At 41.9% G+C, this 24,408-nt stretch overlaps 1 protein-coding gene across 25 annotated transcripts in view; it reads right to left on the bottom strand.

Annotated features, from left to right (window-relative positions):
- Positions 1-24,408, bottom strand: part of AFDN (afadin, adherens junction formation factor) — a 567,513-nt gene that overhangs the window by 363,663 nt on the left and 179,442 nt on the right. For all 25 annotated transcript variants that reach the window (XM_056566867.1, XM_056566890.1, XM_056566880.1 and 22 more), the window contains exons 7-8: positions 15,698-15,806; positions 11,392-11,550 (exon numbers count right to left, since the gene is read on the bottom strand). In XM_056566867.1, the coding sequence (XP_056422842.1) occupies positions 11,392-11,550; positions 15,698-15,806 (268 nt within the window). The remainder of the gene's footprint in view (positions 1-11,391; positions 11,551-15,697; positions 15,807-24,408) is intronic.

Below are 24,408 nucleotides of genomic sequence, written 5' to 3'. Positions count from 1 at the left end.
ATAAATATATAAATACAAAACACTTTTCTGGAATTCTTGAAGTATCATTATGCACCTTTGTAGGTGAAATCTTTGAGGAGTGATTATACTTTATTCTATTTTAATACTATTTTGGCCGGTGGGTTCCGGTACTTAATCACACTATCCTAAGATTTTTGGTTGCACCATTTTTTAGTTTTATCCTCTAAGATCTTGTCTAACACTGGTCCAAACAGCTGAAGATCCCGGAAAGGAATTGAGCAAAGCTTAATTTTTTGACGGAGTCACCAGACCAGGCTTTAAACCAGAGTGCATGGCAGAGTTTGACAGACAAGAGGATCTAGCAGCAAATCTCATGAGTTCAGCTGAGGCATCCACCAGAAAACCAGTAGCCATTTTAAGGAGGGGAAAAGCTCTGATCCCTAAGGGTACCCTTCTTAAGGTTGCCTTTCACACAGTTAAGCCAGATAAACATAGCTCTGGCTACGGAAGTAGCAGCTACATCGGCTTTGATTGCGAAAGCCTCTGTCTCCCAGCCTCCATAGGATCCTTAAGCTGACAGGCATCCTCAAAATGAAGAGATCCTCAAAATTGCTACATCTACCCTGGGGATTTCATCCCAGACCTTGGAGCCTTCTGGACTAAAAGAAAGTCTATTTTTAAATTCCTTAGAGACGGCAAATCTTTAATTAACCTCTGCCCATTCCTCCAAAATAAGCTCTTTAAGGTTGGGATTTGCATGAAAAAACTTGCGTTCTTTGTCTCTCAACCCCCCAAACATTTAGTACTGGACAGAGCGGGGATTTACTTTCTCCTCAATGTGCACAGTATTACGGACAGAGGCTAACAGGGAATCAGTATTACTTGAGTCAAAATAGTCCCCCTCATCGGCTGCTAAAGGGGTATCCTCAGGGTCAGAAGAGGAGTCTGAGGAGGCTTTAGCACGCTTAGCGGATGCTGCGCTAGGAACTGTTCAGGAAGGGAGTGTTTTCCTACCAGAGAGGAACGGATTTCTTCTCTAATCATGGACCTGCGCATCATCAGAATGCGCCTCGCAGCCTACTGCAGTCGAGATCTGCAGCTGTTCTGAAACTGCAGAGCCCCCCGAGCAGCCGCACTGGTTCGGGGACGTCGGACCCCAGGAAAGGACCCCCAAGGTGAGGGTACTGGGCTGGGGGGAGGGGGTATTTGACCAAGAGGAAGGAGACCAACAGGGGCCCCGATCGACCGAACCCCACACTCTTCCGTTCCGCAAACACAGAGAGAACATATAAACTTCTTGCAGATGTTGTTCATGGTGGGATCTGCCCAGAATCCCAGCACTGCAAGACAATGTTAAGCACTGAGCCACTGTGCTGAGATATCATCCTGAATTGAGCAGGATTGTACTCCTGCTCAATATCCACAGGGTTTATCTGAGTCAGAATAGTACCATCACCATTTCTGGGTCAGCGTACTCCCATTCCCCTTCTCCCAATACTGACTCTGAGGATACACCAGCAGCAACAGGGGTGTCATTAGAATCAGAAGAGGACTCTAGGGCTATTTTCACTCGGCAAAATCCTGGGAAAATTCTACTTGGAAATACTGCTATTAAGGAGAATGGATTCCCATTCACACAGCAAATTTTCCGCTGCAGAAAGTCTGTATTCCAGATTCTGCAAAAAACATTGAACTAGTTCTATAGATTTTGCAGAACTCAGCAAAGTCCACTGAAGTCAATGAGACTCTGAAATCTGGATGAAATCAGTGAGTGAACACACCCAAAGGAGATTTAAGGTCCCTTGATAAAGGAGTGTTTACAGCAAGAGGCTCAAATCTCCTCCCTAATCAAGGCCTATTGTCTTGCGTCCTGATCCCAGGACAGGGGGTGGGGGGGGGGGGAAATCTTGCCTGGAGGAAGGAGACCAACAGGGGCCCCTATCGACCGGACCCCCACACTCTTTTGCGCATCCCTCTCATCCCTATCTTTGTAGGGAAAGCAAAAACACTGGGGTGTGTTTGGGGAGGGGCCTTTTTAACCCTCTCTGTTTCCTGTCCCTACAGTGATAGGAGGAGCCACCTCCATTTTGGTGCAGTCATGAAGGTGGATACAGTGGAAAAGTGCACTGCGTAGCAACGTAAGCCCCCAAAAGTTACAAAATGGCTTTTTTAAAATTTTGCCCCACATATTTTTTTCTGGTTTTGCTGTAGATTTTGTGGTGAAATGACTGATGTCATTACAAAGTAAAATTGGTGATGCAAAAAATGAGCCCTCATATGGGGCTGTAGGTGGAAAATTGAAAGCGTTATGATTTTTAGAAGATAAGGAGGAAAAAACGAAAGTGCTAAAATAAAAAAATGGCCGGGTCCTTAAGGGGTTAAAAGGAAGGTGTCCCCATTTTATTTATTTTTGATAAATTAAAGAGTTCTATTAAGATAAAGCATTTCATTTATGTATTTAGTTTTAATGATATTTATTAATAAAGAGTGTACTAGGGGCTGCCATTCAGTAGCCTCTGTGTGGTGTGTCACTTCACAACCCGTACACAGATGCTTTATGGCATGCATAGGGCATAAGAAAGTTAAAAGGGGTACTCCACCCCTAGACATAATCTCCCCTATTCAAATGGACCCCCGCAATATCGGCTGCAGCACCGTTGGCTGTCCGAGCTTGCTGGGAGTTGTAGTTTGGCAATTCCTGGAAGGCAGCAGTGAAGATCACTTACCGCTGATCTTTACTGCTGCCTCCAAAGGTCCCACCGCTGCCTGCCATCAATCCTGCCGCGATCGCAGGTCCCGGCTGCCATCTTCCCCCAGCTCTGCCCCTACATCCATGGGCAGCAGAGCGGGGATTTCAACTTTAACCTCCTGCCCCCCTCCTGCCATTGTTCAGTTTGTCCTAACAATCAATGGCAGGGGATAGGAGCGAGGTGGCAGCTGACACCTAGCCAAAAATATTCTGAGCTTTCTCTGACAGCTCCGATCATCCCTATTTTCCGGGCTAACACGTCACCAGAGACCGGATCAGCCCGGAACCCCGCAAGTCTGTCATTAGTCAGTCACTAACTGACTAACTAATGACAAGAATCAGCAGTAGGGGACCATTCTGATAGGGACCATTCCCCAGCTGCATAGTGTCATCGGTCAGCTGTCCAGAACATCTGCAATGCCATCTCTATCACCATGCCAACAGACATGTTGATAGAAAATGTATTTGACATTTCTGAACCACCATTTGCGTTAAGTCACAGGAAAAATGGACGTTCCTAAACGTCCATTCGCAGGAAGGGGTTAAGGACCCAGCCCAGGACCCATCTAACCCCTTAATGACCCAGGAAATTTTCCCCTTAAGGACCCGGGCTTTTTTTGCACATCTGACCACTGTCACTTTAAGCATTAATAACTGTGGAATGCTTTTACTTTTCATTCTGATTCAGAGATTGTTTTTTCGTGACATATTCTACTCTATGTTAGTGGTAAATTTTCGTCGCTACTTGCATCATTTCTTGGTGAAAAATTCCAAAACTTGATGAAAAATATTAAAAATGAGCATTTTTTCTGTGAAGCTATCTGCTTATAAAGGAAAATGGACATCTCATATAAATTACATATTGATTCACATATACAATATGCCTACTTTATGTCTGCATGGTAAGGTTGACATGTTTTTACTTTTGGAAGACATCAGAAGGCTTCAAAGTTCAGCAGCAATTTTCCAATGTTTTAAGTCATTTTCAAAATTTGAATTTTTCAGGGACCAGTTCAGTTTTGAAGTGAATTTGAGTGTCTTTATGTTAGAAATACCCCATAATGGACCCCATTATGAAAACTGCACCCCTCAACGTATTCAAAATGACATTCAGAAAGTTTGTTAACCCTTTAGGTGTTTCACAGGAATAGCAGCAAAGTGGAGGCGAAAATTAAAAATTTTAATTTTTTACAACAACATAGAACCATATTTTTATTGTTACATGGGGTAAAAGGAGAAAAAGCACCCCAAAATATGTAACCCAATTTCTCTCGAGTAAGGAAATACCTCATATGTGGATGTAAAGTGCTCTGTGGGTGCACTAGAGGCCTCAGAAGGGAAGGAGAGACAATGGGATTTTGGTACAGTGAGCCTTAACACCCCACGGGTGAACAATGTTGAAGTTGGACGTGAAAACGAAAAAAAATTTTTTTACTAAAATGCTGATGTTACCCCAAATTTTCATTTTCACAAGGGGTAATAGGTGAAATGTCCCCCAAAATTTTAAACGCCATTCCTCTCGAGTAAGGAAATACCTCATATGTGGATGTAAAGTGATCTGCGGGTGCATTAGAGGGTTCAGAAGGGAAGTAGCAACATTGGGCTTTTGGAAAGCCAATTTTGCTGAAATGGTTTTTGGGGGGCTTTTCTCATTTAGGAAGCCCCCATGATGCCAGAACAGAAAACAACACCCCATATGGCCCACTATGAAAGTAAAAAGGGGTGCAGTGAGCATTTACACTCCACTGGCATTTGACAGATCTTTCTAACTGTGGGCTGTGCAAATGAAAAATTTAATTTTACATGTAACGGACCACTGTTTCAAAAATCTGTCAAACACCTGTGGGGTGTTAAGGCTCACTAAACACCCCTTATTACATTCCATGAGGGGTGAAGTTTCCAAAATGGGGTCATATGGGGGTATTTGTTTTATTTGTGTTTATGTCAGAACCACTAACCAGCAACCACCCCTGTACAAATCACCAGTTTAGGCCTCAAATGTACATCGTGCGCTCTCACTCCTGTGCCTTGTTGTGCACCCACAGAGCATTTTACATCCACATATGGGGTATTTCCGTACTTGGGAGGAATTGTGTTACAAATTTTGGGGGTCTTTAGTTCGTTTTACCTCTTATGAAAATTAAAAGTATGGGGCATCACCAGCATGTTAGTGTAAAAAATACTGACACTGACACACTGGTGTAGCCCCCAAAATTTGTAGCGTAATTTCTCCAAAGTACAGAGATACCCCATTTGTGGCACTAAACTGTTGCCTTGAAATAAGACAGGGCTCTGAAGTGAGAGCGTGCCATGCGCATTTGAGGCCTAAATTAGGGATTTTCATAGAGGTGTACCCGGATGCAAGCGTTCCACCAAAAATACAGCACGTCAGTTTTCCCCAAACAGGGTGCCTCCAGCTGTTGCAAAACTCACCACATGCCTGGACCGTCAATGGCTGTCTGGCAATACTAGGAGATGTTATTTTGCAACAGCTGGTGGCTTCGTTTTGGAAAAACTGACGTACAAGACGTTTAAAATTTTTATTGGGGGGGTTTATTCTTTATTTTGAGTTAGTGTAGTGTTTTTAGGGTACATTCACACAGGTTTACAGTGAGTTTCCCGCTGCAGCGGAAAATTTGCCGCATATCAAACTTGAAGAGGGAAACTTGCTGTAAACCAACGCCCATGTGAATGTACCCTGTAAAACTACAACTCCAAGCATGCACTGACAGACCGTGCATGCTGGTAGTTGTAGTTATGCAACAGCTAGATGCACACTGGTTGGGATTGGGAAACACTGAATTGGGTAACAGACTACCGCAGTGTTTCCGCACCACTGTCTGTTTCCTAACTCATTGTTTCCTAACTCATGCACCTCCAGTTGTTGCAATACTACAACTCCCAGCATGCCCAGACAGCCAAAGGGTATGTTGGGAGTTGTAGTTCTGCAACAACTGGAGGAGAATAATTTGGAGACCACTGTGTAGTGGTCTCCAAACTGTAGCCCTCCAGATGTTGCAAGACTTCAACTTCAAGCATGCGCAGACTGCCCAGGCATGCTGGGAGTTGTAGGTCAGCAACATCTGAAGGGCCAGATGTTGCCGAACTACAACTCCAGGCATGCCTGGACAGTCTCGGCATGCTTTGAACTAACATCTGGAGCGCCACAGTTTTGACACCACTGTATAGTGGTCTCCAAACAGTGCCCTTCCAGATGTTGCAAAACTACAACTCCCAGCAATCTGAGACTGTCCAAGCATCCTGGGATTTGTAGTTCTGCAACATCTGAAGGGGCAGATGTTAGAGAACTGCAACTCCAAGCATGTATGGACAGTCTGGGCATGCTGAGAGTTTTAGTTTTGCAACATATGTAAGGACAGTGGTCTCCAAACTGTGGCCCTCCAGATGTCGGAAAAACTACAAAGGCTGTCTGGGCATGCTGGGAGTTGTTTTTAAACTCCTAGATACAGCAGTGAAGATCACTTTACAGCAATCATTACTGCAGCATCTGGGAAACCGCCGCCGCTGCCTCCACTTGCCTGCCGCCTCCTGTCAGCTGACTGTCCCCTGGTCGCTGCATGAGCCCAGGTAACCGGCACCGGCGGTCACCACCGCATCTATCGCCCGCACATCACTGCCATCTTCCCCCGCCCTGCCCTGACATCCAGGGGCGGGCAGAGCGGGGGAATTAAACGTTCCCCCTCCCCTGTGATTCACCGATTGGCCGTATGGCCAATCGCAGGGGATAGGAGGAGGTGGCACCCCTGCCACCTTGCTCCTATCCTTTAGGATGAACGTGGCTGTCTCTGATCCGATCATCTCTATTATCCGGGCTATCGGGTCATCAGAGACCCGATCAGCCTGGAATAGCCGCGAATCGCCGATCTGAATGGATTTGCGGCGATCGTCGACATGGACCCCCCCCTTCAGGCATTTGCACGGAATGCCTGCTAGCAGCAGGGAACAAAATTCCCTTACGTACCATACGCCCATGGTCCCCAACAGGTTAAGTACCAGGGCGTCGGGGCGTACTTGTATGCCCCGAGTCCCTAAGTGGTTAAAGAAAATCTGTCACACAAGCTTGTAATGCGGGTGATGCCGATTAAAACGGTACTCACATTGTCCACATTTGCCCAGCCGTTCCGCCGCAAATCATGTTCTTTTTATGCTAATGAGGGCCTTGGGGCATAAGCGGACCTACGATCAGAGATTGGTGCATGCTAATGTCATCTTCGTCGGGCGGCCGCTCCCTGGAGTACACAGTAAGTGGCGCATGTACACAGTAACACGGGCGAAGGAGCAGGAAGGGGGGTTATGAATATTGAAAAGTCAGGCGGAGAGGCCGTGCGGCGAAGATTACGTCAGCTTGTCCCAAGCTTGGATCGGAGCTCTGCCCATGTCCAAGGCCCTCATTATAGAAATAAATAGAAAAACACGATTTGCAGCGGAACGGCTGGGCGAATCTGGACAATACAAGTATTGTTTTGATCAGCATCACCCACACTACAAGCCTGTATGACAGGTTTAGTGCGGGTGATACTACTAACAGAATTCCTTTAACCTCTTAAGGACGCAGGGCGTACCTGTATGCCGGGACCCTAGGCTAATAATGTGCGGCAGAGATAGCTGTGCCACACGCTATTTACCCTTTAGACGCAGCGTTCAAAATTGAACGCCACGTCTTAAGTTACAAAAATACGCTCCCGGCAGCTCAGCTGGGCTGATCGAGACCATTGCGGTGAAATCCAGAATGCGAGCAGAAATCCAGGCTTGTTAATGCATGACAGTGATCTGTGTAGAAGATCAGTATGTGCAGTGTTATAGCCACTAGAAGGGGCTAACATTACAAAAAAAAAAAAAAAAAAAAAAAAAAAAAAAGATCATTTAACCCCTTCCCTAACAAAAGTAAGAATCACCTCCCCCCCCCCCTTTTCCCATAAAAAAAAAACTGTGTAAATAAAAACATTAATTAAAGCACACGGTCAACGGCGTACGCGCAAAAAAATTCCAAATTCCAAAAAAGCATATTTTTGGTCACTTTTTATATCATGAAAAAATTTATTAAAATCGATCAAAAAGTCAGATTAAAACAAAAATGGTACCGCTAAAAACTTCAGATCACAGTGCCGAAAATTAGCCCTCATACCGCCCCATATGCAGAAAAATAAAAAGTTATAGGGGTCAGTACACTGAAAAATAAAATAAAAAGTTATAGGGGGTCAAAAGATGATAATTTTAAACTTTTTCATTTTCGTGCATGTAGTTATGATTTTTTCCAGAAGACAAGATCAAACCTATATATGTAGGGTATCATTTTAATCATATGGACCTAAAGAATACAGAAAAGGTGTTTTCCTTATTACAAAAAAATGCACTGCATAGAAACGGAAGCCCCCAAGTGTTACAAAATGGCATTTTTTCTTAAATTTTTACGCGCAATGATTTTTTTTTTCCCATTTTGCCATGGATTTTTTGGTAAAATGACTAATGTCACTGCAAAGTAGGATTGGTGGAGCAAAACATAAGCCATAATATGGAATTTTAGGTGCAAAATTTAAAGGGCTATGATTTTTATTAAAGGGTAAGGAGGAAAAAAACGAAAGTGCAAAAATTGAAAACCCTGAGGTTTAGAGACCTGAACGTCCATTTTTGGAATATCATTCCAAAATTTCACCTCTATCAATTAAGGGACACCTATAAAAACGGAAGACTTTACAACTTTGTAAACGTTTTTCAGGATCTTAACATTCTTTTAGAATAAGATTCTTCAAAGTGTTCATGCCTACTTAAAACCTGCTTCTTTTTTGGTCTCAGACCTTCAAACATTTGGCGCTGAACAGAGGACGTTCAGGAGCATCAGGAATTTTCGACAACACATTTAAATGCTCAGAGAGGCTTCCAAAATTTCACCTTACTGAGAATATGAATTTAGTGAAACAATCTGAATCTGTATCAGAGTAAACAATAATTCCCATTCTACGTCTTTTAGCTGAAGGAGGATCCAAAGAACAACCAAGATCCGTAACAGAGGGTGGATCTGTAGGTGGAGACGGATCCATAGTAGGTAAAGCTTTAGGTATAGCCGCAGCAACTAAAGCCTGCACCTCTATTAATAATTGAACGGAGTTCCTCCATAAAAGACTGGGACTTTTGTTGAATTCATTTAGCCATACATGGTAAAATCCCTGTGCATTCTTCACATTTTTTTAACTTTCACTTTGAATTCCTTAGAAACCCTCTATTTCCTCAGGGCCTCCTTTTTTCCCTAAAAGGAGAAAAGGAAACCCATAAGAACACGGGATAATGAGAATCCCCCTCAAAGTAGGTGAACCCCTAAAGCTCAGGTACTCACTGGGTTACAGGCTCCTGAACACTCCAAAGATGCAGAGCGTGAAGTGGGATGGTTCTGCGGAAAGGCCATCTTTAAATCTCTTTGCTGCTTGAAACTGGCACCCTCTCTCCTTCAACAGCATTCCGGTGAACAGCGCCATCTTGGAGGCGGGACTTCTGGTGGCTGGCCATGTGCAACAGACCCCAGGACGGCCAGCAGCCAGGGGAAACATGCAGTACCCAAGACAGGCCAGGAAACGACTGGCCCCTCGCATGAATTCCCGGAGCCCTGCAGGGATCAGGAGTGGGACCAGAGAGGCATCTCCACAGAGGCACGACCCGTGTGGTAATGGAAGAGGGAGACTCAGCAGAGACCGACTTCTACTGCCTGGACTGGACTCCATCAAATGATCCTTCCAGCCCTAGATCTTTGAGGTAACAACCTCTCTATACTTCTGCTCCATAGGAAAAGGAAACCACTAAGGTGGGTTGAAGGGTAGGGGCCTTTTAAACCTCTTGGTGTTTACTGTTCCTATGTAGGCCTATGGGGGCAATCTCATTGTGTTGTTGTCGTGAGGGACAAAGTGAAAAATAATAAAATTAGCTGAGCTGCTATGTTATGTGTCGGGCACCAAAAGCTGGAAGAGAATGGTGACCAGAGGACAGGATATTATATGGAACTGCGAGAGTAGCAGAAGGTTAGTTAATATTCCTTTTAAATTCTGGTAGCCCGGGCATAAGGGATAACATTTTTTTTTTTTTTTTTAAACACGTTTTCACTGGAGTTCTCCTTTGCACGGATGACGAACGGTGCAGAACGGATAACAAAGAGAGAGAGATAAATTGCTTGTAGCTTGCAAAGTTCTAAAATTATATTTCTTACAAACTTGAGAGGGTGGGGGGAGAGATGGGCTGAGCTAAAACATACACATTACATCCACCCTACCTCTTTTTGAAGTTTTTATTTAAATGGGTTTTCCAGGATTATTCCTCAGGTCCGCATTTGTCCTCAGGTTGTGCTTGGTTTTTCAACTTATTTACATTGAAGTGAATGGACACAAGTTATAATGCCAAACACACCCTGTGGACAAAAATTAGCTCTTTTTGCAATTGCTGTATACCCCCTTTAAGTATTTGTTCAATGTAGATATATGTAGATATATATATATATATATATATATATATATATATACACACATACATACATACATACACACACACACACACACAGCAAAACTTTACCATAAAAGGCAGTTTCCCATGCAAAAAATAAAATAAAAAGATAAAAATGTAAACGTCCACATAGCTGTTTTTGCAAGATCAGCAACGACCTGCACTATAAAAGAAATTATTCATTCCGCATAGTGGACCCTGGCAGGTTTAATAACAGTGACTAAAATGCCACCTGTTTAACAGAGGGATATATTAGGCAGCAACTACATTTCTTGAATGTCATGTGTTGAAATTTGACTCTGGTGAAGACCAAACATTACAAGCTACAAAACTGGGTCAGAGCATTTCCAAAACACTAAGTTGGTGACAATACATGCATCTAACTTATCCAGCACATCCCACAGATTCTCAATAAGACAGAGCTCTGGGGTTGGTGCTCAGGATAGGGAGTGGTATTTACTTGTAATATTACAAAAAGTTTATATTGTTCTTCTTGGCTATACCATTGTATGTTTTGTAAGGGACATGTATATCATCCAATGCCATGTTACCACTTTCCATAGTGAGTGATCATCTCTTTTTGCTTTATGTCACTTTTTCATCCTTTGGTAAATGGTTTATGACAAAAATGAAAAAATGAAAAAAAAACACCACCACAAAACTGAACTAAAAATTAAGAGGCCAAGTTATATCTTCATGTTATTTTCACTTTCTCAAACCCCTCCTATAAAACTGTCTCAGTGTAAACAGACACATTATCCTAATGAATGGGGCCACAGTCATTAAGGAATATTGTTGCAATGCACTGTGCGTTCTGGCATCTTTCTATCATAGCCAGCAGTAACTTTTTCATCAGTTTGTGCTACAGTAGCTTATTTGTGCCATCAGACTATACAGAGTAGTGTTTGTTCCCCACCTGCATCAGTGAGCCTTGAGCTCGTTACTTTTTTTTTCAAAATTTCAAAAAAAAAATTCCTACATGATATCAAAGTAGTAGTAGTAATTGTAGTAGTTGTAATTATAATAAAAAATATATTTTTTTTAAAGTAGACCACTTGGCAGGTAAAAAAGAATGTAAAGAAAGTTCACAAAATGGTGAAGCGCTTTAAAATTACAGCAGAATAAAGTTCATATTACCACATTTGTTTGTTGAACTTTGTTAACATGCAGAAAGTTACCTGGACTTAATTCTACCAAATAAGGTAGCTTGTCTGGAGAAAGAAAATAACTGTAGGTTTCCAATCTATCCTTGCCCTTTGAGATCTTTCCTTCTGGTTTTCTGTGCTTCTTTGAGAGGTAGTCTGAGGGCCTTCTTTTCAACTGAAACACAAGTTCCCCTACAAAAAAAATGCAAAAAATAAAAATAAGGTGCACCAACAGTAGAACATGCACAAAAAATAAAAAACACTAGGGACACTCAATTAGGTTCATACTTTTGCATCCTGTTAAACCATCTTTTTTTGTTTTTGCAGAAACAGATCCATTTGTACCATTTTGTATGCATTTTAAACTGATCATTTTATTTAATTTGGGATTTTTATAGGTGTTTAAACAAAACAAAAACAAAAAAAAAAACTGTAATTGACCTGAAAAAAATTGAAGCCAAAAATGATGGTTCAACATTATGTAATGTGATGCTTTTCGTATATAAGATCTTTTTTTTAGTAAATCTGTAAATGGATCAATTTTTTGGGGAAAAAAGGAGGATTAATTTCAATAGGATAGCTAAATGTGATGTAAACAGACGCTAAAAGCGTACTTGTCATTTCAAAAGAATTTTAAAGACAAATCATGTTTTAGTTATATTAACCCTTTAAGAGTAGTGATTCTTCTTAACATCCGAGCACTAAAATCACCTTAAAAAGACCCTTCCACAAGGGACCAGAGTTGGTCTGTTTGCCAGCAGAACTCACACACAAACTGCCTTTCCTGTACTTCTCTAACTAATCGCAGGACAAAGCTCTCAGTGTATAGAAGTGTGACACCTAGTGACCAAGGCTTTTTTTTTCTGATGTCAAAGGGGTACTCCGGCGCTGTTGTGTTTTTGCATTCCGTTTTGTATTATATTTGGCCTAACCTATATGCTGTGTGAGTCGTGCTGTTGCCGTTTGTTTTCTGTGCAATTTTACCTTTTTGCCTCGGTGGAAGTATGGTAGTTTCATGGTAGTTGTGGTGCTCACGACCACTTTCACGTCTCCGTTCGACACCCATCTTGCGTTCATGACATCACAGTTTTCCTCTCTGTGTTTCCTTCTGGCCAATCCCCTTCTTTGAATATTCATTGTGCTCCTCTCAGTTCCGCCTTCTTGGGTCGTGCCCTTCTCCGTTCCTAATCATATCATTGGCGGTTTCTTGGCCAATCATTCTTTTTGTTTGGCTCTTGTGATTGCTGTGTGCTCTCTTCCTTTGGTGTTTTGCTGTCATTGTGAAGTTTGGTTGCACTACAGCGCTGGTGCCGTATTTTAGTCAATTTGCATTCGTTTATTATGCGGCTATCATATCAGTAATTTTCATAGTTGCCTTCAGCTGTTTATGCATCTGTTTTTTCAGTAGCGTGTTATCGTTTCTGTGTAGGGAAGCTTAGCATCAGGTGCCTTCGCCAGCATGTTAGGCTACAGCAAAGGTCCCATACACTTGTATACCGTCCGAAAAAAAAAAAAAAATGGCGGGGACATGCAAACCAGGAAGGAGAGGCCATATACAAATTGAAGGGAGGCAAATAAGGAAAATAAACGCCCAACAGACATTATCGCCACACCTACCAAAGCCAAAAAACCACATGATGTCCCCGCAACAGCTCATGGGAAAATAAGTTTGCAAACCGAAAGTCGGGAAAAAAAAACAACCGAACGCGGAACGCCAACAGAAACACTTTGGACCCACAAACACAGCGCAACACGTCAGGCAACTATTTGGTGAGTAAAACATGGGGGAGAGTGGTACATGGGTGGGGGGGAAAAAAACAACGCCGGAGTACCCCTTTAATGTTTGTGATTAATGCAATTTACAAGTATGTATGTTTTAAATGGCATATGCTGAGCAGACATATTTGAGCAGGGCACCATCCCCAAGATCAGTTCTTTAGTCCTCTTATTTACAGGGAAAAATACCTAGCTCAAGTAGCCTCCCCCCTTTAACCGCAGGCCTAAACATATGGTTATGCCCTCTCACACCACATTCTAAACCCTATTAAGTACAACAATACCCCTTTTGAAGTTTTGCAATCAGGCAAGTAATGGCATTAATGCTCTGAGACATATTCGTGAAAGTAGAACTTTATTACCATTTAGAAAAATCTGTAGCAGATATAAAAATTCCCAATAGATTTTTTTTTTTTTTTTTTTTATATCTACAAATACACCACCTCATCTCTTCTCTGAAATGGGAATCCAACAAGCTTATATACCCATATGAAAATTATTTTCTTAGATCTATAGGAGGAAGTGGAGGGAATTGCAACTTTCTGCGTTACTTCCCAAGTTGAACTTTCAAGAAAAATGGAAAAGAGATTTGGGTATCTCTATTTCATTATATGTGTGGGCAAAGGTATACTCTCTCTCTGTTAAAGTATCCCACTGTGTATCTCATCTGGAGTCTTCCCGGAAGCTGCGGTATTGCTGGTACCTCACTATGGCAAAATAACCGTAATACATCTCCATGTTGTGTTGACGTGAGCTGGAGGAAGACTCGCTAATACATGTCTGGTGGAGGTGCCGGGCAATTCAGCAGCTTTGGAAGGAGATTTAGTTAGTTGGACTACATGGGGGCTGCAAGTAACCCTACTATTGATGGGTTTGGAGATAATGGCAGTCACGAGCCATGGTTTTCCATACAATGTTTAATACTAGCATAGATATAGCCAAACGTTGGCATACTGCAGATTTGCCAACTATAGCAGAAATAATATAATCCCCCCCCCCCCCAAAACACATTCACTATGGTAGGACTGAGGCTGGATAGAATAAGGAACAATTCACTGAGAAACTGAGGGGAATTGATATAAGGAGGGGAGAAAGAAGAAAGTAAAGGAGGAGTAGCCACGTGAATCAGATTAGTGAAGTAGCCAAGTGAAAATTCTGACACTATTTTTGGCCAAAATTGTTTTTGGATAAAAAAAAAAAAAAAAAGTAAAAATCACATATGCTATCACACATAGGGAAGTTGTTTGAAACAGTTAACATATCGGCAAAAAATCTCTGTGCAGAGCTGCACAGGTTAGTGCGCTCATGGATAAATTAAGTGCCTAGAACTTAAAGAGTAGCTCCCACAATCCTTTTTTTTTTTTTTTTCCCTGCCTATTGCCCATCTTTCCCTAACCCCCTCCCTGCCTCAAATTTTTTTTTTTACTATTTTAGAAATGCCTTTTTGTCTGCCTGGTAGTGTGCTCACTACCAGGCAGACTTCCCCAGCAGGCACCACGTCACTGATGCCTGCTGGGGCCGGCACTTCCGCCCTTAGTTCACCCATACAGGCCTCCCCCTCCCGCAAGACCCCCCCCCCCCCGCTGAAAGCAATACATGCGGCGCTAACCCCCACCCGCCCCGGTGAAAGCAATACATGCGGCGCTAACCCCCGCCGCCCCGATGAAAGCAATACATGCGGCGCTAACCCCCGCCGCCCCGGTGAAAGCAATACATGCGGCGCTAACCCCCGCCCACCCCGCTGACAGCAATACATTTGTTATGGCGGTGGCGCTATGCAAACCCCCCCACCCGGGCGCTAAATTCCCCCCACCCCCACCCAAAGCAGGCATACCCAAGTGCTGTGCTGAGTCCTTCCTGAGGCAGCGGCGTATGCCGGGAGGCGGGGCCGGTGTGTGAGGCCAGGGAGCCAATGCGCTCTCAGTGCTCGCTCCCCTGCCTGTCTGATTGACAGGCAGGGAGCGAATGCAGGCTGAATGAAAAGGACCGATGCCCGGCCGCATCAGTCCGAATTCAGCCGTGACGTCACGCCAGGCTGCAGCCGGCCACTAGGAGGGAGACCCCTAGTGGCCGGTTTTCAAACGTAAATTACACCTTATTAATGAAAAAAAAAAAAATAATGAAACTATATTAGAGATTTGTTGTAGTACATAAGTACTACAACATATCAAAAAAAGTTGGTGACAGCACCCATTTAAGTTTGCACAAAATAGAGCGAAAACATGACAGATTCATCAGACACAGTTGGCTGAAAGAAAGATGAATAGCAGTGAATGAGTGAGAGTGCATATATATATATATATATATATATATATATCTCCATACAATCAGAACAAAGTGTCAAACCATAGGCTTGCCTATCAGTAGGAGGACTAGCAACCAAACTAAACAGATAACCAAGGGTCTGCAGCAAATGTGTTGTTGTGTAATTTATCAATAAGATACTTTCATGTGCCGTATCTCTATTCGAAAAATGGACAAGAAAATTATAGTAGTAGCGAAGATGTTGTGCTAGCCTATCAGCAGGTGAGAGAATATAGTATAAATAACCAAAAGAGCCTACCTTTATCACTTGGCCAGTCTCTAAATATCTGTAATGGACACTCCTCATCATCCAGTATGGTTTCTTTCATAGCTTTATCCGAATGTTGAGTGCCTGGAGGTAATATTATCTATAATAAAGTGTCATCATTACATTATTAATGACAAAAGTGTAAATTAAAGACAAAAAATACTTGATTGGGAGGAGTTTTGGATACTAAAATTAAATACTTGAGATCCAAATGGAATGAATAAGAGGCAGGATGCTATTCATTATTATTAAATCTATACATCTTAGTAGCTGTTCACATTTTGTCAGATGCTAGATGTTGCTTTTCAGTTTTTCTTCATACCACTTTTCGGTGTAATGAGTAATTGTTTTTATTTATCAGCCTCTATTCACACCACTTTTTCAACTGTGCCGCACTAACTGCCCATCGATTTGACATTGTATTTCACATAGTTAAAATTTACTAATAGGTATTTAACACATCACATTCTCGGTTAGTATCAGTATGTATATATGTTCTGATTAATTTCATTTTATGATAAATTCATTTTTATTTACTTTTTACAATTATAATTTATTTATATAAATTTGGCTATATTAACATATACATAATTTTCACTGCATCCCTCTTCATGACTGCACCAAAATGGAGGTTGCTCCTCCCATCACTATTGGGACAGGAAATAGGGTTAAAAAGGGCCCCTCCCCAAACACACCCCAGTGTTTTTGCTTTCCCTACAAAGATAGGGATGAGAGGGATGCGCAAAAGAGTGTGGGGGTCCGGTCGATAGGGGCCCCTGTTGGTCTCCTTCCTCCAGGCAAGATTTCCCCCCCCCCCCCCCCCCACCCCCCACCCCCTGTCCTGGGATCAGGACGCAAGACAATAGGCCTTGATTAGGGAGGAGATTTGAGCCTCTTGCTGTAAACACTCCTTTATCAAGGGACCTTAAATCTCCTTTGGGTGTGTTCACTCACAGATTTCATCCAGATTTCAGAGTCTCATTGACTTCAGTGGACTTTGCTGAGTTCTGCAAAATCTATAGAACTAGTTCAATGTTTTTTGCAGAATCTGGAATACAGACTTTCTGCAGCGGAAAATTTGCTGTGTGAATGGGAATCCATTCTCCTTAATAGCAGTATTTCCAAGTAGAATTTTCCCAGGATTTTGCCGAGTGAAAATAGCCCTAGAGTCCTCTTCTGATTCTAATGACACCCCTGTTGCTGCTGGTGTATCCTCAGAGTCAGTATTGGGAGAAGGGGAATGGGAGTACGCTGACCCAGAAATGGTGATGGTACTATTCTGACTCAGATAAACCCTGTGGATATTGAGCAGGAGTACAATCCTGCTCAATTCAGGATGATATCTCAGCACAGTGGCTCAGTGCTTAACATTGTCTTGCAGTGCTGGGATTCTGGGCAGATCCCACCATGAACAACATCTGCAAGAAGTTTATATGTTCTCTCTGTGTTTGCGCGGTTACCTCAGGGTTCTCCGGTTTTCTCACAAACTCCAAAACTTACTAAGTAGTGAATTAAAATGAAAATGTCCATAATCTTTCCTTTAAATTTCCTTAAAGATGTCTTCTTTACTTAAAGGGCCATATGGACCAAAGGTCAGAAGGGTTACTTTGAGGTTATAGGAGACGAGTAGAGATGAGCGAACTTACAGTAAATTCGATTTGTCACGAACTTCTCAGCTCGGCAGTTGATGACTTTTCCTGCATAAATTAGTTCAGCTTTCCGGTGCGCCCGTGGGCTGGAAAAGGTGGATACAGTACTAGGAGACTCTTTCCTAGGACTGTATCCACCTTTTCCAGCCCACCGGAGCACCAGAAAGCTGAACTAATTTATGCAGGAAAAGTCAGCAACCGCCGAGCTGAGAAGTTCGATATGCAGAAAAAATTGGAAACACAAAAGGGAAGCGCAACAATGTGCCGTAAAAGTTTTCAGATATAACGAAGACAAAGAGGTGAAAAAAACTTGCTCACCTTCTGGTGTTGTGCAGTGGGCACAACACCATATCGCGCTTGTATCCCGTTGCAAAGGGAATGGTGAAATCAGGGGGTGCAGCTCACACAGTGGCGTCCTGGGATTCCTGGACGTCTGGAGAATGCAAGAGGTGAAGATCCCAGGGGCTCAGGTTCACGTGTAAAAAAAAAGGTGTGTTCGAGCGCTCACGCCTGTAGAATAGCTTGGCTGGGATCGTGGCAGTAAGAAGTAGCCGGACACGGTTAAAGATATAATAACCGGATTTTATTTGGATAGATCACAGATCTTCTGTTATCTATCCAAATAAAATCCGGTTATTATATCTTTAACCGTGTCCGGCTACTTCTTACTGCCACAATCCCAGCCAAGCTATTCTACAGGAGTGAGCGCTCGAATACACGTTTTTTTACACGTGAACCGGAGCCCCGGGGATCTTCACCTCTTGCGAGCTGAGAAGTTCGTGACTAATCGAATTTACTGTAAGTTCGCTCATCTCTAGAGACGAGTTATCTCCATTTAAGCTAACACTGAGGCCACATCTGTAGCAAGAGCAATGTTCATTTGCAAATGTATAGTAATCAGGCGCTTGCTATAGGTAAACGTATTAGTGTCCAACGAAATGAACAAAGAACAAAAAATTATGCTTACATATATTAATTTATTGAAGTGATCATATGAATATGAGTATAGCCTTAGACTTGATCGGGTGATTAATGCTTTCTGCGAGATACACAATTTATTCATTTATCACTTTTTTTTTTTAAAGTGGTGTAACTGTGTTATTCCACTATTACTACTGTAAAGAGCAAAAGATAGTTACCTCTAAATAAGGAGGAAACTGACAGGTCCTGATTTGGAAAAAGTTCCGGACTATCAGACTCGCCAATCTGATCATCCGTTACACTGAAAAAATGGTGTACGTTTGTTATAATATTCTCCAGTAATGATACATTACTTAGTGTTCAAATCCTGCTGTGTAGATGTTGCTTGCGGTTTAGAGGGAGAACAGCCCCGGACGGTGGCGTCTCTACCTCGCTTGCCGCTTGAAGGGATCGGATGCAGTTGGAGCTGGTGAGTGACGTCACTACTAAGGCTCGTTTGGGACAAAAAGATATCCAAGGCATTTCGGTAAGCTGTCGGCTACCTTCGTCTGGGATGCGTCTTCCTTCCCCTGTCATCCTTATATCTCCTCAAAGGCAGGTAAGAGAATTCTTCAAATTCCTGGTACATTCAGAGAAATCCAAACAGTTCGAATTCATGATTGAGTCCTAGTGGAGCGGGTGAATTTATATTAAAAATCCACCTGCTCTCCGCTCATGACATTTGGGCTAAAAAATCACCTCCTCTCCAATGATGTGTTATTTGTTCAATTCCGAAGAGGTACCATTTAATATTAATCCATGTTTATCTGCAAAGTGTTTTGATAATGGATGCCCCTCAAATTTTCTTTTAATATTGTAAATATGTTCGTTTATTCTTTTTGATAGTGTTCGGCATGTGCGGCCGACATAATTTATTACAGGGGCATTTTATGCAGTATATAATGCCTTTGGATTTACTATGTATATGCGGTTTTATTTTGATTTCTTGTTGGTCCTGTGAATGGAATGTGTATATTGGGATTTTATTATTCATTATGGTGAACGCCCTGCATTGCCGGCAGGGAAAAAATCCAGGTTTTAAAGAAAAATTTGTTAGATTAGGTTTAGTATATTGTAAAGTTGGGGCAATTTAATTTTCTAAGTTTCCACTTAAAATAAAAAAATGAAAGTGGGTTTTGCTGGAAGTATTCCTCCAATCACTCTGTCACCCTGGATAATGTCCCAATGCTTTTTAAAGGAGAAGTCTCATGTAGAAAAAGTATTGTGTTTTAAATGCAGAAGCAAAAGTTATATCACTTTGTTACTTTACCCATCTTGTATGTAAAACCTGTTTTTCTAGCTTCTTTGTTCAGAGAGGAAGTTCAGCAGCTCCCTGTACTGATGACTTGCGACCCCCCATTGAGCTGCATTATGCTGGGGGCCGTGATGTCACAATTTCCCATAGTTCTGTGTGCTGCCTGCAGCTCAGCCAGCTCTGTGCACGGCAAGGGCACCTCCCATGTGCAGCTTCAGCCAATCATAGTAGCCCCAGTGAGCTGAGCAAGCGTCTACATCTCCTTGGCAAGGAAGCATCTGACAGCCAGCTCAGTGTTTATAAGAGCAAGAACCATGTGCCGAAAAGAAGCAGAGGGGGAGATCCCTGCTATCCCCTGCACTGATCACAATCTGACAGCAGGTAAGTCTGAAAGAACAATGTCCTGAGAATAGAAGCAGGGGGAGAGGAAACACAGCCTGCTGTTAGGAAAGTGATCAGTGTCTAGGCCAGTGTATCCCAACCAGGGTGCCTCCAGCAGTTGCAAAACAAACTCCCAGGCATACTGGGAGTTGTAGTTTCACAACAGCTGGAGGCACCCTGGTTAGGAAGCACTGGTATAGGCTGGGCTACTTCTGTGATGAACTGAAAGGCATTATGGGAGACAGGAAGTCAAGGACCTCCATGGACCAGGAAGTACCGATCTTTCAGAGGGGATTGCAGGAGAAGGGAGAGATACATGAGGAGCAGATTGTCAGAATGGTGAGCTGATGCACTTTCACATGATATTTTTTTTTTGTGATTTGGTCCATGATACTTCTTCTTTAACTATTTTTGTAAATAGGTGACTGTGTGGAGTAAGTAGTAATGATAGGTACTGTAATATGATTGTTGGTTTCTTGTAGATATTCCTTTTTGTTTATTCTTATCTTCCAACAGTGATCCCCGATCAATTCGTCCCACACATTCCTTTGCATCCATTAATACTTTATCATTATAGCCCCGTCTGATGAATTTTTTCTGTAATTGCTCCGCCTCTTCTTCATATTTATCCATCTTAGTGCAATTTCTTTTTGCCCTCAAAAATTGGCTACGGGGAACATTATCCAACCACTGCAGCAGGTGGCAGCTGTTTTTATGGATATAACTGTTGCTATCAGTTGGTTTTTGGAAAGTGCATGTAGTGATATATTATTATTCATAATCGTGATGCTAAGATCTAAAAAAATTATATGGGTGGTACTAAACTCAGCTGTAAATTGTAGATAAAACTCATTTTTATTAATATCCTCTAAAAACAGCTGGAGAGATTGTTCACCTCTATCCCATATAAAAATGACAGTCAATAAATCTATGCCAGAGGACCAGACCCGCACTCAGTTTGCAACTAGGGAAGATGGCATTATTCTCCCAGTGGCCAACATATAGATTTGAATAACTGGGTGCGAATCTGGTCCCCATCGCAGTTCCCCATGTCTGTAAATAAAAATCATCTTGATATTTAAAGTTATGGGTTAAAATAAATGTAATGGCATTTCCAATAAAATTAACTTAATCTTCAGACATGTTGCCATGTAATTTTAAAAAATATTCCACCGCTTCCCATCCTTTGCCATGTTCAATAATCGTGTACAGTGACGTCACATCTAGAGTCCCAATGATGTAATGTTCTTTCCATCGTACTGTTTCTAAAATCTTTAAAATATGGGTAGTATCCTTTAAATAAGCAGGTAGTTTCTCCACACACGGTTGTAAATGTGGAGAAACGGTTGAAAGGTTTGCAGTTAATCAACCCCCGACACAATTGGTCTGCCGGGGGGATTGGAAGTGGATTTATGAACCTTTGGTATATAATAAAAAAAAACAGGCATCCTAAGATTTTTTGAAATTTTTTTGTCACTTTCGTGTTTATTTAAAATACCCTCATCTCTACCTGAGGTGACTTAAGTGCATAATGCTTTCTTAAATATTTCGGTAGGATAAATTTTCAAACGTTTATAAGTCTTGTCATCACTAAGTAACCTAAGGGATTCCTTGTGATAGTATTCTGATGACAACACAACTATACTACCCCCTTTGTCCGCAGGGCGATTAGTCAGACTATTATTTTTCTGTAGTTTCTTTATAGCATTCCTTTCCTCCGGAGACAAATTTTGAGGTTGGAATTTTTGTTTGTTTTTTAATTTACGTAGGTCCTTTGTAACCATATGCTCAAAGGTATGAAATGCTTCTGAATATTCATTAATCGGACAGAATTTGGATTTATTTTTTAGTGATGCGTGTTGTACTGTGTTAATGCCTGAAGATGCCGTATTCTGATTTTGGTTTACTATCGGATTTTTAAAGGAAGAATTTTTTGAGGATTAAATTCCGGATAAATTTTTTAATTCCTATATATGCCTCAAATTTATTTTAAGGATTAGTGGGGGCGAAAGTTAAACCTTTTAGTAATAATTGTGTTTCCTCATTAGTCAGAACGTGTGAACTTAGATTATAAATTTTTTGATCAGAAGTTGCGTCAGTTTGTAAATTTCTTTTTTTGGGTTCTTGGGCAGCTGCTAATTAAATTCCAGGTAGTAGCGCTTGTGGATATATAAAAGAATGTTCATTTGTGCCAACAGGGGGGCAAACGTAGAAGGGTACCCCAAGGGATCAGATGTCAGAATCCTTTTCCCTTTTGGAAAAGGCCTCAGTGGGGGACTTTGATCAATGTTTGTGTGAGGTAGTAAATATTTCCCCCCTATTAACTTGGTGTATTGTTTGCACAGGACTTGGTAAATTTCAACAACTGATCAAATCGCCCCCCGAGAGAGGGAGGGTATATCAATCAATAAACAACAGTTGTGTCCATAAGACACTCTTCCCTAATTCCCTTAAGACATAACTTTTATAGTTATTATATAAAAAATATTGTGCACTAGAGAATGGAGATTTAAAAACACACGTCCACCCAGGGTGCAGTTATATGGCTTTTAACAGCATATCCATCCACTGTCTTGTGAGTCAGCAAACACTGCAGGGTCTGCTGACACTATCTGAATGTGTATAATTAATCAGCAAAATATAAGACTGAATCACCTTCCTCATATAGCGGGCTCTGAATGGAGCAGTATGTCATAGGAAGTTCTCCTCCAATAGACTTTGTGGCAAGCCTCAAGAGCAGCCTGATAAATAATATAAGAGAGGTGACCCCCTATGATTGAGGAGATAGCACTACTACAGGATCGTGGAATTAAATACAATGGACTTGGTAAATTTAGCTCAATTTTAGAAACCAGTGAACTGCAGAGATTGGTGTAAGCTTTATGCTCTGGCATCTGACACTTGTACGTGTCCTATTAGGTGGCGTAGATTTGCGGGAAAAATCTTCTACCCAGGGTCCCCTATGGTTTCCAGAAGTAGGCAGACTCCGCGTCACCGCATGGATCCTGATTGGTGGATGCTGAAACAAAAGTGTCTTTCAGACCCTGTCATCTCCACAATCCAGTCAGGGAGGAAATCCTCTAGTCTCTGTGTACACTAGAACCTGGCGTAAATTTAATTTCTGGTTGCGGGATAGACCCTTTGATATAGACAATACTAACATTCCTCTTATCTTACGAGTTCTTGCAGGATGGTCTACAAAAGGGTCTTAGTTGTAGCACTATTAAGGCGCAGGTAACAGCACTATCTAATTTTTTACATCACTACAGCCTACAGAATAGGGAAAATTCAAGCCCTCTCTATTAGAAAACCCTTTTTTTAAGGTTAAAGAGGAGAAAATAGTTCTTAAACATAGTTCAGACTTTTTCCCCAAGGTGTCTTTTTTTCATAGAAGTCAAGAGATTAATTTTACCTTTTTGTCAAAATCCCAAAAATCAGAAAGAACAAGTTTTTCATACCCTCGATGTTAGGAGGATTATTCTCAGACACCTAGAAGCTACGGCTGAGTGGAGGTAAGATGAGAATCTTTTTGTTCGGTATGGGGCTAAGAATAGAGGCAAGAAGGCCTCTAAGGATACAGTTGATAGATAGATTAAATCTGCTATTTTAGAAGCTTATAAAATCAGAAGGGATAGATTGTCCTTTATCAGTTAAAGCACACTCTACAAGAGCAATTTCTTCGTCATGTGCTGAAAAAGCAGATGCATCTCCTGATCTGATCTGAAGGGCGGCGGCGTGGTCAAGTCTTTACACATTCAGTCATTACAGGTTGCATGTATTGGCCACTAAGGACTGCTCTTTTGGACACAAGGTCCTGCAGGCCGTGGTCCCTCCATAGAGCTACTTATATGGTATGGCTCCATTTTGGTGCAGTCATAAAGAGTGGAGGAATGTGGAAAAAGGGAATTCCCTACTTCCCTATTTCCTACCGTTAATTTGGTTTCCACTATCCCTTCATGACAGCACCACCATAACTCCCACCCTATTTTGTTGGTGTTGGGTTCATTATGTCTCACATCCTGGTAGTCATTTGAAAAGCACTGGAGTGAGTTTGGGAAGGGGACCTTTCAATCCTCTCTATTTCTTGTCCCAACAGTGATGGGAGGAGCAACCTCCCTTTTGGTGCAGTCATGAAGAATTAGTGGAAACCGAATTAACGGTAGGAAATAGTTCCCTTTATTTCTATAAATATATTAAAAGATGTATTATCCCTTATGATTTTTTGTGTTTTTGGAAAAAATCTTTCTTTTACCGTATAACATGCACTTTTGAAACTAAAATAGTCAAAAACCCTACTTGTATGTTATACACCGATAAATCAGCTGGTCTCTGATTTAAAGTGGCTGCAGTGCCGGCTGCGTTCAACAGCCCGGCCACAAACTTTAAAACACTGACCAGCGGTGGCTGCTGCAGGCCCAGACACAACATAACTTATCCCCTGATCTGTTCCCCCCACC

Source organism: Hyla sarda, chromosome 3, assembly GCF_029499605.1.
Source record: "Hyla sarda isolate aHylSar1 chromosome 3, aHylSar1.hap1, whole genome shotgun sequence".
NCBI classification, from domain to species: Eukaryota; Metazoa; Chordata; class Amphibia; order Anura; family Hylidae; genus Hyla; species Hyla sarda.
Note: the sequence above shows the minus strand (reverse complement) of the source record. Positions and strands in the feature narration are given on the sequence as shown.